The sequence below is a fragment of the Petaurus breviceps genome, unplaced genomic scaffold, assembly GCF_028583685.1.
Source record: "Petaurus breviceps papuanus isolate PSGF00001 unplaced genomic scaffold, PetGlider_PUasm1.0 129, whole genome shotgun sequence".
Classification (NCBI taxonomy): Eukaryota; Metazoa; Chordata; class Mammalia; order Diprotodontia; family Petauridae; genus Petaurus; species Petaurus breviceps.
The window spans coordinates 4,851,461-4,864,454 of record NW_027185665.1 but is presented as its reverse complement, the minus strand read 5'-3'; the positions used below and the strand labels follow the sequence as shown (position 1 = coordinate 4,864,454).

The 12,994-nt window shown below is 38.5% G+C and overlaps 1 protein-coding gene across 1 annotated transcript in view; it reads right to left on the bottom strand.

Annotated features, from left to right (window-relative positions):
* Positions 1–12,994, bottom strand: part of LOC138173541 (alpha-protein kinase 2-like) — a 168,856-nt gene that overhangs the window by 48,619 nt on the left and 107,243 nt on the right. The window contains 1 exon segment of the mRNA XM_069103579.1: positions 10,063–10,151. Coding sequence (XP_068959680.1) covers positions 10,063–10,151 — 89 coding nt within the window.

The following is a 12,994-nucleotide window of genomic DNA, read 5'->3' as shown; positions in this document are numbered from 1 at the left end:
CATGTAGATCACTTAACCTGACCCTATTCCAGGGTCATAATCTGTTCTTCTAACTCTGACCAGCTCCCTCAAAAACATGTTTTCTAATTCAGCAGGGAAACTGAAAAGAGAGAACATGGGAAAAGAATGCAAAGTATGTTGTGCTTATGGTGAGCCAGTAACATAACAACATTTTAGGCTTGGAAGTGGTGAGATGATGATACATTTCAATAATGAGTTTTCAAAAAATATATATTCAGGACACATTTTTAGAGTTAATCTGTACTATTCTGTATTTTATCCTTTACTTTCTTATGTTCAGACAATCAACAGAACAATAAGTCAAACCCTTTTTCACTCGCGAAGGACAGTCCACTTCAAACGTGTGGCCATGTCAATATGCCTATCTTAGACTGTAAGCTTCTGCAACAAACATTATTGTTTTATTTGAATACTCTTTTTATTTCATTTGTATAGTGAGCTCCCAGAGAGAAAACCCCTTCTGCCAGTGCAGACTGATGCCTGCTCTGAAATGTATGGTTTTAGAAAGTTGTCTGGGAGCAAGAGGCTAAGTGACTTGCCCAGGGTCACATAACCAGTACATGTCAGAGGCAGGAATCCAACTCAATTCCTAGACCAACTCACTCTTTACTCCTTATACTGTCAGTCACACAATGCCTTTCAATAATGCAAGGATGATAAAGAATAGCAAAATGCCTTTAGGTAGACATCTAAGGGAAGGAAAGAAAAGGAGAAGTAAATAGCCTTAAAAAATAAAAAACCAATTTCTAAAGAGTCATTGTGGAAAGAAATATGGATCTATACCTGAATCCAAATTCTGCCTTTTTCACTTACTGTGTAAATTTAGGCAAATCATTTTACCTGTCTAGCACTTATTGTCCTCATTTATAAAATAAACAAGTTGTAATAGATCATCTCTGAGGTCCCTTGTAGCTCTAAATCTATAACAATGTGACTATGACACTTAAGAATGCGAGGCTTTGTAACTTCTGAGAAATTCGGTTTGTGTTTTGCCTAGAATTTCATCACAGGGCTCACTTTCTGCCAAACAATCTGAATGATTCTGCAGGTAGAACTAGTGATGCTCAGGCAGGACCTTTCTTCCAGCAAGAATCAGGACTGGGGAAGCATTTTAAATTCACATTTTATCAAGTTCTGAGAAACTAGTGAGCACCTAGATCAAATGTTCCAGAAATGTATTTCCAGAATGAAAGATGGCAGGGAGTAGTTTGGACAATATGGTGATATAAAATCTCAGGAATGATTGATGGCAGAAATAGTATATGAATGAAGGAATGGATGAACAAAATGGTGGAATTAATGACAGACCCCCAAAAAAGTGTCATATCTACGAATAACAGAGAATAGAGTGCCAGGTGAGTAGAGTGGACAAAGAAGTGGTGAGATTGTTCTCTACAGCTATAATCACATGAATTTGACAAAGCAGTTATCTATTGCTGTCCCCTCTCTCTGTGAAGGGAATAGTGATATGGCTGCACTCTCCAAACACCTGTTAGAAGGCATCAAAAAGCTGCACCAAATCAGTCAACTACAATTAATACTGTGAAAGGCAACAATGATATGTTGGAGCCAATTCAAACTGGCTTTTGAGAGCCAATTGTTAAATTTTGATTTATACCTTGAAAGTTGGCAAATGCTACAAACCAGGATTTAATTTATTGTTTTGTCGATTGTCTAGACCTCAGAAAGACTAGAGAAAATGTTATAATGCAGATTAATCTCAAAAGTGTACTCTGCCTACATTTCCCCCCAGATCTCTGGTTCTTAAACCTTTACTAGTACAACATGGCAACATGGCTTTAGAATTGGAGTTAGAGAGGGGGTCAGGAGAATAACTTATAGAGAAATACAACAATAAACATGCAGGGAAAAACAATGTTAAGGACAGCCTTGGCGAAATAGGGAAAGAAGAAGTGTCTGGGCCTTCCTAGTATCCTTAACCTCCTCCTCTGTCAAGGACCCCTCTCTTCCTAGTCTTTTCCTGCTATGAAAACTTGCTCTTTGGAAAGGATCGCCTATCAGTGATTTGTACCTTAGTGCGAATTTATACCCTGGATTATAGGATCATAGATCAGGGACCTAGTAGATCCCCTAGTCTAACCATTTTACAGATGACGATATTAAGGCCTAGAGAGATTAAGTGACCATTACAGCTGGCAACATGGTTTAATGGACAGAGTGATGGAATTAAGAAGATTTGGGTTCAAATAGCTCAGATTCTTGCTAGTTATTTGACCCTGGGCAAGTCACTGGACCTTTCTGGACCTTAATTTCCTCATCCTTAAAATGAGTTAGTCTTAATGACCACCAAGGTCCCTTCAAGCACTAAATAAATAATTATATTCTTTATTCATTTTATAGCCAGAGAAAACTGAAGCAGAGAGGTTCAAATAGCTAGTTAGGAATAAATCCACTCCTATAATCCATGTCCCATTTCTCCCAATCATGTAAACAAAATTATTCATTTTACCTGCCATGATCCTATCTCTTGTTTCCTCATAAACTTTCTTCTTATCCATAGATCTGATAGGTAACTTTTTTTTCCTGCTTATGATAACACCTTTACTATCTAAATCATGTAACCATTTTGATTTTATCTTGGTATAAAGTATGAGATATTGGTCTATGTTTCTTCCAGACTGTTTTCCAGTTTTCCCAGTAGTTTTGTCAAATGGTGAGTTCTTGCCCCCAAAGTGTGGATCTTTAAGTTTATCAAATACTGGATTACTATGGTCATTTCTACTGTGTATTATATATCGAATCTATTCCACTGATCCACCACTCTATTTCTTAGCCAGTACCAGATTGGTTTCACGATTATCCCTTTATAGTAGTTTGAAATCTAGTATGTCTAGGCTGCCTTCCTTCACATTTTTTTCATTGATTCCCATAATATTCTTTTTTTTTTTAAAGCAATTGGGGTTAAGTAACTTGCTCAAGGTTACACGGTCAGTTATTTTGTGTGGGTGTTAAATATCTGAGGCCGGAACCAATCCCTGGTCTCCCAACTCCAGGGCCAGTCACCTGGCTGCCCCTATTCCCATAATATTCTTGACCTTTTGTTCTTCCATATGAACTTTCTTATCATTTTTTCTAGCTCTATAAAATAATTCTTTGATAATTTGATTGGTATGGCACTGAATAATTAAGTTAATTTAAGTAAACGTATCATTTTCATTACACTGGTTTAGCCTACCCACAAGCAATTAAAATTTCTCCTATTATTTAGATCCATCTTTATTTGTGTGAAAAGCGTCTTATAATTATGTTCATGTCGTTCTTGTGTATGCCTTGACAGGTAGACTCCCAAGTATTTTATACTGTCTGCAGTTATTTTTAATGGAATTTTTCTTTCTCTCTTCCTGTGGGTTTTGTTGGTAATATATAGAAATGCTGATGATTTTTATATGGGTTTATTTTATGCTCCTGCCACAAAACCTTTTATAAGACATTTTATATTTTGGACACTGTCTGTGAAGCTTCCTGCCAGAGTTGGGAGTCAGGAGGTTGAATTTGCATTCTGGTTCCAAAACTAACTAGTTGTGTGAGACCTAGAGTAAGTCATTTCCACTGGGAAGTTGATGTGGGGCTGTTCTATTTTCTCATTTTAAAAATGAGGAGATAGTCTCTAAGCTTCATTCCATAGCTAAAATTCCATGTGTCTCCCAGGTTTTAAGCTCCACAAGGGCAAGAACTCTGCCTTGTTTAGCTTTGTATATCCCCTGGTACCTAGCCCTTGATAGGTGCTAAGTAAACGTTTGTGGTTTGAATGAATGATTCTGTAACTCTAAGTCACTCTGCTCCCTCTTCCGAGGGTTTTTGCATTTTACATTTCATCTATAACAATAAAATAAAAGACTTTATCCCTTTTTAGAGAAATTTCAAGTTTGGCTGAAAGGTGAAGTGGGTAATGGTGGGAGTGAGAGGGCAGAGTCAAGGGCCTTTCCTGGTGGCCCATACTTTAAGGCCAGCCCCAGTGGGAAGGGGAATGGGTGAGATGAAGGGGAACAATGTCCATCCACCAGCGAGAATTAGAGTAGTTCTTAAAGACAAAAAGAAGTGGTTCCCTCCTCACAACTGCAACCCTACAACTGCAGTTTTTCATGGAGTATCCGCTAAGGTCCCCTATTCACTTTTACTGCCCCCATTTTGGAGGTATTCATGGCTGCACAGTCGTATCCCTTAGTGAGCCCTTGATAATCCAACCAGCCGCATGTCTTCTCAGCAGAACTGAAAGGGTTCATGGACCGCATGTGTGCTCATTAATTATGTGGCATTTATAAAATACCAACAATAGCTAAGCACTGTTCAGCACATTAATTAAGCCTAGTCCTTGCCCAGTGGGATTTCATTTGCATACCTAATTTGGCTCCCTGGATAATCATGAATTTTTAAACAGGAAGCTGTCTTCACATACAGCATTTTCCCTTTAAGACCCTGATTTTCCTATGAATAGAGCTCAGAAAAGGAACTCCCAGGGACTGGTATCGTCTTAGGAGGAAGAAAACATAAGAGCTGGCTTGGCTTGTCAGAAGTTGCATCCTGAAATTCTCCTCAGTATTTGAAGGGACAAAGATTTTTTATTAAATTCAATTCTGGCACAGTCATTGCTGGTGTTTTCGGCTCAGGCCCCTTTGGCTCAGCTCCTTTTCCCTCTGCATGGTTCAAAACAGAGAAGACCCTTGAATATGTTGGGAGCAGATTGTGTGACCTTTCCCTTCTGCTTTTCATGAGTCTCTTTCTTCCTTGGTCTGTCCCTTCTCTTGGCTAGCATTGCTGCCCACTGGGATTGTTCTGCCTCCAAGTCTACAAAGCTACAAAGCCCTCAGGATCCTTGTTTATTCCCCGCATACACACAATGTGCCTAGCCTATGTGGCCAGTATCCAAAAGGCTGCCTATTACCAGGTTTCCTAAAATGGGTACCAGGGTGGAGACCTACAAGGGCTCACACACCCTGTAGATGATCTTCTGCTTAAAGATGACCTTTCAAGATCCTTCCCAGCTATTCCCTGGAATTCTTCCTAGGATTCTGCAATTCTGTATATGGTCACAAATGAATTATTCCCTTATTTGCCAAAAAGGGAAAGTATGGGCTTGGATGCGAGAACCCCCTGCTCTATCTTAAGAGGGGACTATCGGGTGTGGTAGTTGTGAACCATACTAGGAACAGATTGTCTGGCTTTCCCATTCCGCTGTTCATTAGTCTTTTTAGGTGGAAGGATAAGGACTAATTCTTACTGCATGTGACCTTAATTCAGCCTAGTTCCTGTCTTCCTGTGTGTAACAGAAAAGAAGCCACACTAAACTGTATTTGTGGGCATGCATTTTCCATCTTCTTCCCCTCCTCTTATAGAAGGACACTATGTATAAATATATATGGTAAAACTGGAGCCAGCAAGGGGCTGAAAATCATCTGGTTTTAATATGGAGAATATATTTTCTTGGTGAATTTTAAAAATGGGTGACAGTTATACAAAGTTCCTTCCTTCCTTGTAAACTATTCCATATATTTATCCTAAACCAAGCTCAGTTTCTTCCTCCAAACCATTTCCTCTGACTTCCCCTATTTCTATAAGATACCACATGTAGTCATCTCTGACGTGCCCTCTCCCTTCTCCAAAAGCACAACCCACCCCCACCCCACCCCCCCTGCCAGACAATTCATTGTGGAGTCCTGTCCATCCTACTTCTGAAACATTCATTGCATCTTTCCCTCCTATCTGTTCTGCTACCACTATCATTCAGGATCTCTATTACCATAAGATTATTGTAAGAGCCTCTTCACCTTCAATTCAATCCAATATTTAGCCAGTATTTTTAAGTGACTGCTGTGTGTTAAGAGCGCTGTGGTAGGCTCTGGAGGAGATAGCAAGTGTGGGAGAGGATTCTGTTCCTGTCTTACTGGAGTTCATAATCTAATAGGGAGATAAGTGATATTTAAACTTTAAAGTGCTACATAAGTGTAAGCTAAATATATAAAACTTAAGATAATAATTAAGATAATAATCATAAAAAGATTCAAACAGGGCACCTAAGATCACCACTGGGGAAAGATCTGGGAAAGTATCATGGAGGAGGTGGCATTTGAGCTGAGGTTTTCATAGCACTTTAATAGAAACAGCCTTGGATTTGGAATCAGAAGACCTGAATTTGAGACCTGGCTCTACTACTGAATTGCTGTGTGACTGACCTCTATCGGTCTCACTTACCTCATCTAAAAATTAAGAGCTTGGGCTCAGTGGTCTCTAAGATTCTTTCTGGCCCTAGAATGCTATGATTGCATCATTCTATGAGTGGGGATTCAAAAAATATAAAGGGAAGAGAGGCGTTCCAAGTGCAGTGCGAACCAAAGTAAGGAGGGGTGTGGATGAGGAATGGCCAATAGACCAAATGACAGGTAACAGGGAGTAGTATGAGATAAGGCTGAAAAAAGAGTCTTGAAAAATAGTTAAGAGAGATGAATGCCTCATCTGTCCTGCCCACCCCCAGCCCCCAACCCTAAACCTTATTTCATGTCTATTATTCAATACATTTTCCTTAAGCAAACTACAGTCACACCACTCTTCTGCTGAAAAACTTTAGAGGCTTACTGAATTAATTCCAGATTCCTCAATAGGATTTATGGTTTCATGATGAATAACTAGAGAATGCCAACATCTTAAGAACTCAATACCATATCATGAAAAACACCGATTGCAGTAAAAGTAGGATATTACAGTTAAAATTTTTTTTAAGGATTCAGAGATTTATGTATATCAAGAAATTTAATTATTTTATTCTGTCCACATTAATAGGAATACCCCTGTACCTGTGTGACCTTGGCCAAGGCACTTTAACCTTCACAGGCCTCTGTACAATGAAGGGAGCAGAAAAGATAATCTTGAGGTTCCTTCCAGTTCCAGATCTATGAAATCCTCGCTGTCCTTCAAGGACCCATTTCAATGGCATTGCCTTCCTAAGCTTTTCCCAAGTCTAAATTGGGATATGATCTCTCCCTTCACCACATGGCTATACCATTTTGGTTTCACCCCTTTCATATTTTTATGGCATTTACTGTATTCTGCTTTGTTGTCTGGTTGTTTAGTCATATGTGGCCTTTCGTGACCCCATGGATTATATTAAATTTTTTTTTCAGAAAATACAGGATTGGTTCACTACTTCTTTGGCCACTTTGTCCCCATTTTACAGATGAGAAACTGAAGCAAATAGTGGTTAAGTGACTTGTCCAGGGTCACACAGCTAGTAAATGTCTGAGCCTAGGTTTGAACTCAGATCTTCCTGACTCTCTCTACTGTACCATCTATTCTGCTTTATGTTATAGTAGTTCGTGTGCTTGGTTCCATCCCCTATAATCTATTTGTAATCCCTTACTTATAGTGGGTACTTGATAAAATATTCCTAAATCTCTCCCCCAATTTTCATTCATTTTTTCATTTCTTCATAATTCCTGTTTCAGACAATCTCAGCGTACCCTAAATATTCCTTCTTTCAATGTGTATGCATATATCATAAATATAGATATGATATATATATGATATGACCTTACAAATAAACAGTCAATCACATCTTGGGGAACTAACATTTTTGGCTGGCTTGATAAATATTTAGGCAGTGGGCTGAAAAAAAACCAATGTGAATGAGCCTGGATGTATCTCTGTAACACTCTATGGGGTTCTGTGTTTACTTTGTAAATAGGATTTACTGGCATTCATACGAAAGAGAGCATCACAATGCTTAATTATGATTCTTTCCTATGGTCAGTTAACTCAGAGGATTCATGCTTTGTGCTTCATTAATGAAGCTGTGGCCAGGGACTCACTGCCCATTTGGGTCACTTAGCTTTGGGAGGTTCTGTGGCTACAGACTTTGCTTCTAACCTTGACCAGATGTCTGGCAAAAGCATGCCACTGGTCATCCAAAAGACTGGTTGAGGGTGTGGCTAATGTGGGAATCTACCATGACCAGTGCAGAGGCAGCAGGCGCAGAGGCAATCAGGACTCAAGCCAGGTGAGCATTCTCATTTCAGCTCTGCCATTCACTAGGGGTGAGAACTTAAGCAAGTTGCTAAAAGGGTCTTTATGTATAAAATGAGACTAATAATAGTAGCACTGTTAACTTCACGGGCTTCTCTGTGGAAAGAGCTCCTGCAACGTTTAAAAAGCACCACAGAAATGGCAGAGCACAGGCATTGTACTTCATGCATGCCTAGCCTACCTCAAAACCAGGAAGAGCTGGGTTCAAATCCTACATCTGACATAGACTGTCTGTATAATACCAGGTGAATCGTTTAACTCTCAGTGCTTTAGGGAACTAACTCTTTGTGATGTCAAGTTGCAGAGATACTGACCTACTTTGGTAAAGGGAGTTTCCTCATGGGGGAATTCCCTATTCCAAAGAAATCATAGGTCTAGTCCCTATTCCTCTAAAGTGGAAGTTATTATTTGAGACACAGTGCAGTAGAATGGAAGAAGTCCCTGGGTTAGAGGGCCACTTCTATCACTCACTGGCTGTGGCCAACTGATATAACTGTGTTGGGTAAGTCACCCAATCTGACCAAGCCTCAATTTATACTTCTATGAAATGGAAACAGTAACACTTAAGCTCCTTTCTTACAAAGTTATTGTGAAGATACTACTTTGTATACCTTAGGACAATATTTTGGGGATCTGTAATTTCATAGATATTGGAATTCCCTCCATTTACACAGATTGCCACCTACCCATAAGTCATCAGAGAGTCATAGGGAGATACCTGAATTTCAGAAAGTTTAATGATTTGTCCTTAGGTCACTCAGCTAATAAATTTAAGGAGAAGAATAGGAACTTAGGTCTTTTCCAATCTAAGAGGATCACTTTACTCTGGCACACTGTCACTTTTTTTTTTGAGGTTGGAGAGCATACAACTTAATAAATATCAACCTGTCAGTCCACAAGCATGCACTATGGATAGGGGGCTTTCCTTAGAGTCAGGAAGATCTTGGTTCAAGTGCTGTCTGACATCTACCAGCTATATGCCCTGAGGACAAGTCAGTTGTCTCAGGGCTCCAGGCAGTTCTCTAAGACTATCAATTGTGGAGAAGTTGCTGGTCAGCACTGATATATCAGTGGAATCAATGTCCCCGAAAAACTTCTCTAAGCATTTAATAAATACCTACTTTGTGTCACACATTGTGATGGACAGTGGTCAAAGACAAAGAGAAAAATGAAAGTCCCTCAAGGAACTTACTACTGGAAAAAATAGGTACACATTTAATATAGACAAAATAGATCTAAAACATGGAATCTATATGTATACATACACATACATATGCATATTTATATGTGAGCATCATTGGATTATTGTGAAGTTCCTAGGAGATTGTACAAAAGGATTCCCACAAAAGGAAGCTAATAGTACTGCTAACCAATGACGGCTAACATTTCTATGGTGCTTACTATGTGCTAGGCATTGTGCTAAATCCTTTACAATGATTATCTCTCTTGGTCCTCACAGCAACCCTGGGAGGTAGGTGCTGTCATTATCCCTGTTTTACAGTTTAGAAAACTGAGGCAAACATGAATTAAGTAACTTTCTCTGGATCACTCAGTAAGTGTCTGAGACTGGATTTGAATTCAGGTCGTCCTGACTCTAGGCCCAGAGCTCTATCCACCAGGTCAGCTAGCTGCCCCTAGTAAAACAATCTGAAGTGATTATTCTCTGGATGAGAAGTCTGAAGTGTTATGTTCTCAGATAAAGAACATATCATATTCATCCTAAATGAATGTAAGTCAAGGGGCCTGCCATTAATCTTGAATGTCCCTCGAACGAGATCACATCTAGTAGGGCTGGGACAAAGGCCCCCCATGGAGGTAAGAGCTTTACTTTTATGGGTTTGTGGGTTTTCTCTCTCCTTTCTTCGGACAGGGAAGTGACTCTGTGGCCCTGGGGATATTGGGATGAATTGTATTGCTGGATCCCTCTTTCTAGTATCCATCCCACCATTGCCTTTATTATCAGTGAGACAGATGGGGGACATTACAAACCTGAACATGGCTACTCACTCTGGTACTTCTCCAAAGCCTTCCAAAGGCTGGGCTTCAGCTGCATAGATCTTGGCATACTGTCTGGCAGTATTTTGGACATAACATTCCTATATCACCAAAAGATACAAAAAATTACATGTTACTAGAAGAAAGCCAGGCAGCAGTCCCTAGTGAGGACAAGGAAGCATGTTTACAATAGCGTAGGTAGCACATTCTCAGAGCACACGGCTGCTAAGTAGATTCACTTTGCTTGACTATGCTTATTTAGATTCTCCTCTCTCTCTAATTTTTAACTTGAAGATTAGAAGTTTGGGAGGGGTGGACCATGTGAGTTATCGAGAGAGACAGACAGACAGACAGAGACAGAGACAGAGAGAGAGACAGAGAGAGAGAGCCATGAAAACATTTTTTTTTAATGTACAGAAGAGAACAGAAAGACTTTAAAAGGGAGCACAAATAAACAGGACAGTTTTTGAAAGTAATGTGTAGAATTTATTATATAATTTAAGAAAAAAAGCAATATGAAATGGATATACATGGTTTCATGTTCAATCTTCTTTTTGTGTCTTACTTGTATATGGAAATAATTCTTTTTGAATGTTTACATTCAAAATAAAAATAATTAAATAAAAAACCTTAAGAAATCAAAAGAGCTCTAAATCCTTAGACAAATTATCCCAGAGAGATATTGAGAGACACAAATCACATGCTTATCAAATTTGGGGATATCGTGAAATGGAAGGAAGGGTTAAAATGTTGGATTAAAAGAATGGGAATGGAAAAAATTCTTAACATCCAGGAACTAGAACTATGGATGAAATCAAATAAAGTACATTTTAATATGAATCAATGTAAAGTTCTAAATAGGTTCAAAAAATTAACTTCACAAGTATAGGATGAGGAAAATATGTGCTCTTAGGTAGTTCGTGTTAAAAAACAAATTCCTAAGAGTTTCGGTGAACTGCAAAGCTCAGTGAGTCAATAGTTTGTTATGCCAGCTGAAAAAAATGCTATCTTCATCATTAATAAAAGAAAGATAGCGTCTAAAAGGGAAGGGATGATAGTTCTACTGTACTCTACGTTGCTTAGAACATATTTGAAGTATAGTGTTCGATTCTGGGAATGACATTTTGAAAAAGACAATTACAAGCTGTAATATATCCAAGGAGGGCAATCAGGATTATGTAGAAATTTGAAACCATTTTATACAAAAATCACTTAGAGGAACTGGGGATGGTCAATCCTGAAGAGAAAAGGTTTGGGAGAAACAGGATGTCTGTCATCAAATATTTGAAGAGTTGTCAGGTAGAAAAAAAAATTAGATTTATTTTCCTTGGCCTATAAGGGGCTACTTATACTTATAAGGGGAGAGCTTATAACTACAGATGGAAGCAATAGGGAGGCAGATTTTGGCTAAAGACATAAGGACTTCCTAATAATTAGGATTGCTTTAAAAAGATGGAATTTCTTTGGAAGAAGTTCATTCACTATCACTGGAAGTCTTGAAGCTGATCTAGAGAACAACTTTCCAAGGATGCTATAAAAGAGATTCATATTTTAGATAATGGTTTGCATTGGAAGAACCTAGAAATTCTCTCCAGATATGATACTCCATGATTCTGTGATGTGTGTCTAGGTCATAATATGTGTACTCCACATTTACACTGATGCCAGAGTGACTGCTGATAGGCATGCTCAGTTGGAATGGCTTTATGAGACAATCTAAAACCAGAATTAGAATGATTGGTAGAGAGGCAAGAGATGAGTGAATAAATTAGAGTCAAAGACCTTGTGAACTCAGTAGGGTTTTGCATTTGAAATCCCATTTTCAAAGATGTCGTTTGAGAGGTAAATAATTCATAATACCATAGTGAGGTGTGTTGGTTTGTTAAAGGCCTAACTGGATCCTATTGAATCTACATTGTCTTGGGCATAAGGGCATTTCTCAAAGTGGAGCTCTGGGTGTTATTGAAATTCATCATAATAGGTTTTAAAAAGTGGTTGAGGTATAAGGGATAAACTTTAGAAAAGGGGAAAGAGTGGAGGGAATTCTAATATCTATGAAATTGAATCCAAATTAATAGAAATGGGAAGAATTCTATGTGTGAAGAATAGGGGTGGCCTTCTCTGACTCAGGGTCAAAGATGATATGTCTGAAAATGATATACAAACAGCTTAGAATGGTAAAATTGTGGAGTTGGAAGACCTTAGAGATGATAAACTAAAGGTTAGAGACCAACTAGTAATTTTCTAGAGGAGAAAGCAGAGACCTAGAGAGGTTGACTTAACTAAAAGTATAGAGCCAATTAGTAGCACATCTGAACCTAGGATCCAAGTATACTGACTCTCAGGCCAGTGCTAGAACAGAGGCATACAGTAAAAAAAAGAGAGAATGACTCTATGTTACTTCAAATAGCATTTTGAAGACCTAGGTCTGATTTAAGAACTGTGCTAGAAGTCAGGTAAAGTAACAGGAGTTTCAATCAATCATTTCCTAAATTGATATCTTGAATTGAGTCAAATATAGGTAGAAAGAGATAGGGAAGTTGAGGTGGGGAGAGGGAAAAAAAGAAAGTTATTTGATAACTTTGCTGTATATTTAAAAGGAATAACAAGTTGTACATAATGGATTTGCAATTTTAGGTACAATCCACTGTTTTACTATTCCACTTTGATATGGAATTGCTTGTTTTATTTCTTAAGTTCAGAATAAAATAAAGGAATTAAAAAAAAAGAAATAGGGAAGAAGGAAAGGAAATTTGTATCTGCTGAATTTCCCAATTTTCCTTTTGTAGGCTATCCTCAGGGATTTGAGTCCAGGAGATTCAGTGTGATCAAGAATAACTGCTTTCCAAATATATTTTCTATCTGTCTCTAGAAGGATAGTGTGGATTCAAATCCCAGAGGATATGCTAGGAGTTTACAGGAAAAGGGATGAAATCAAGACAGG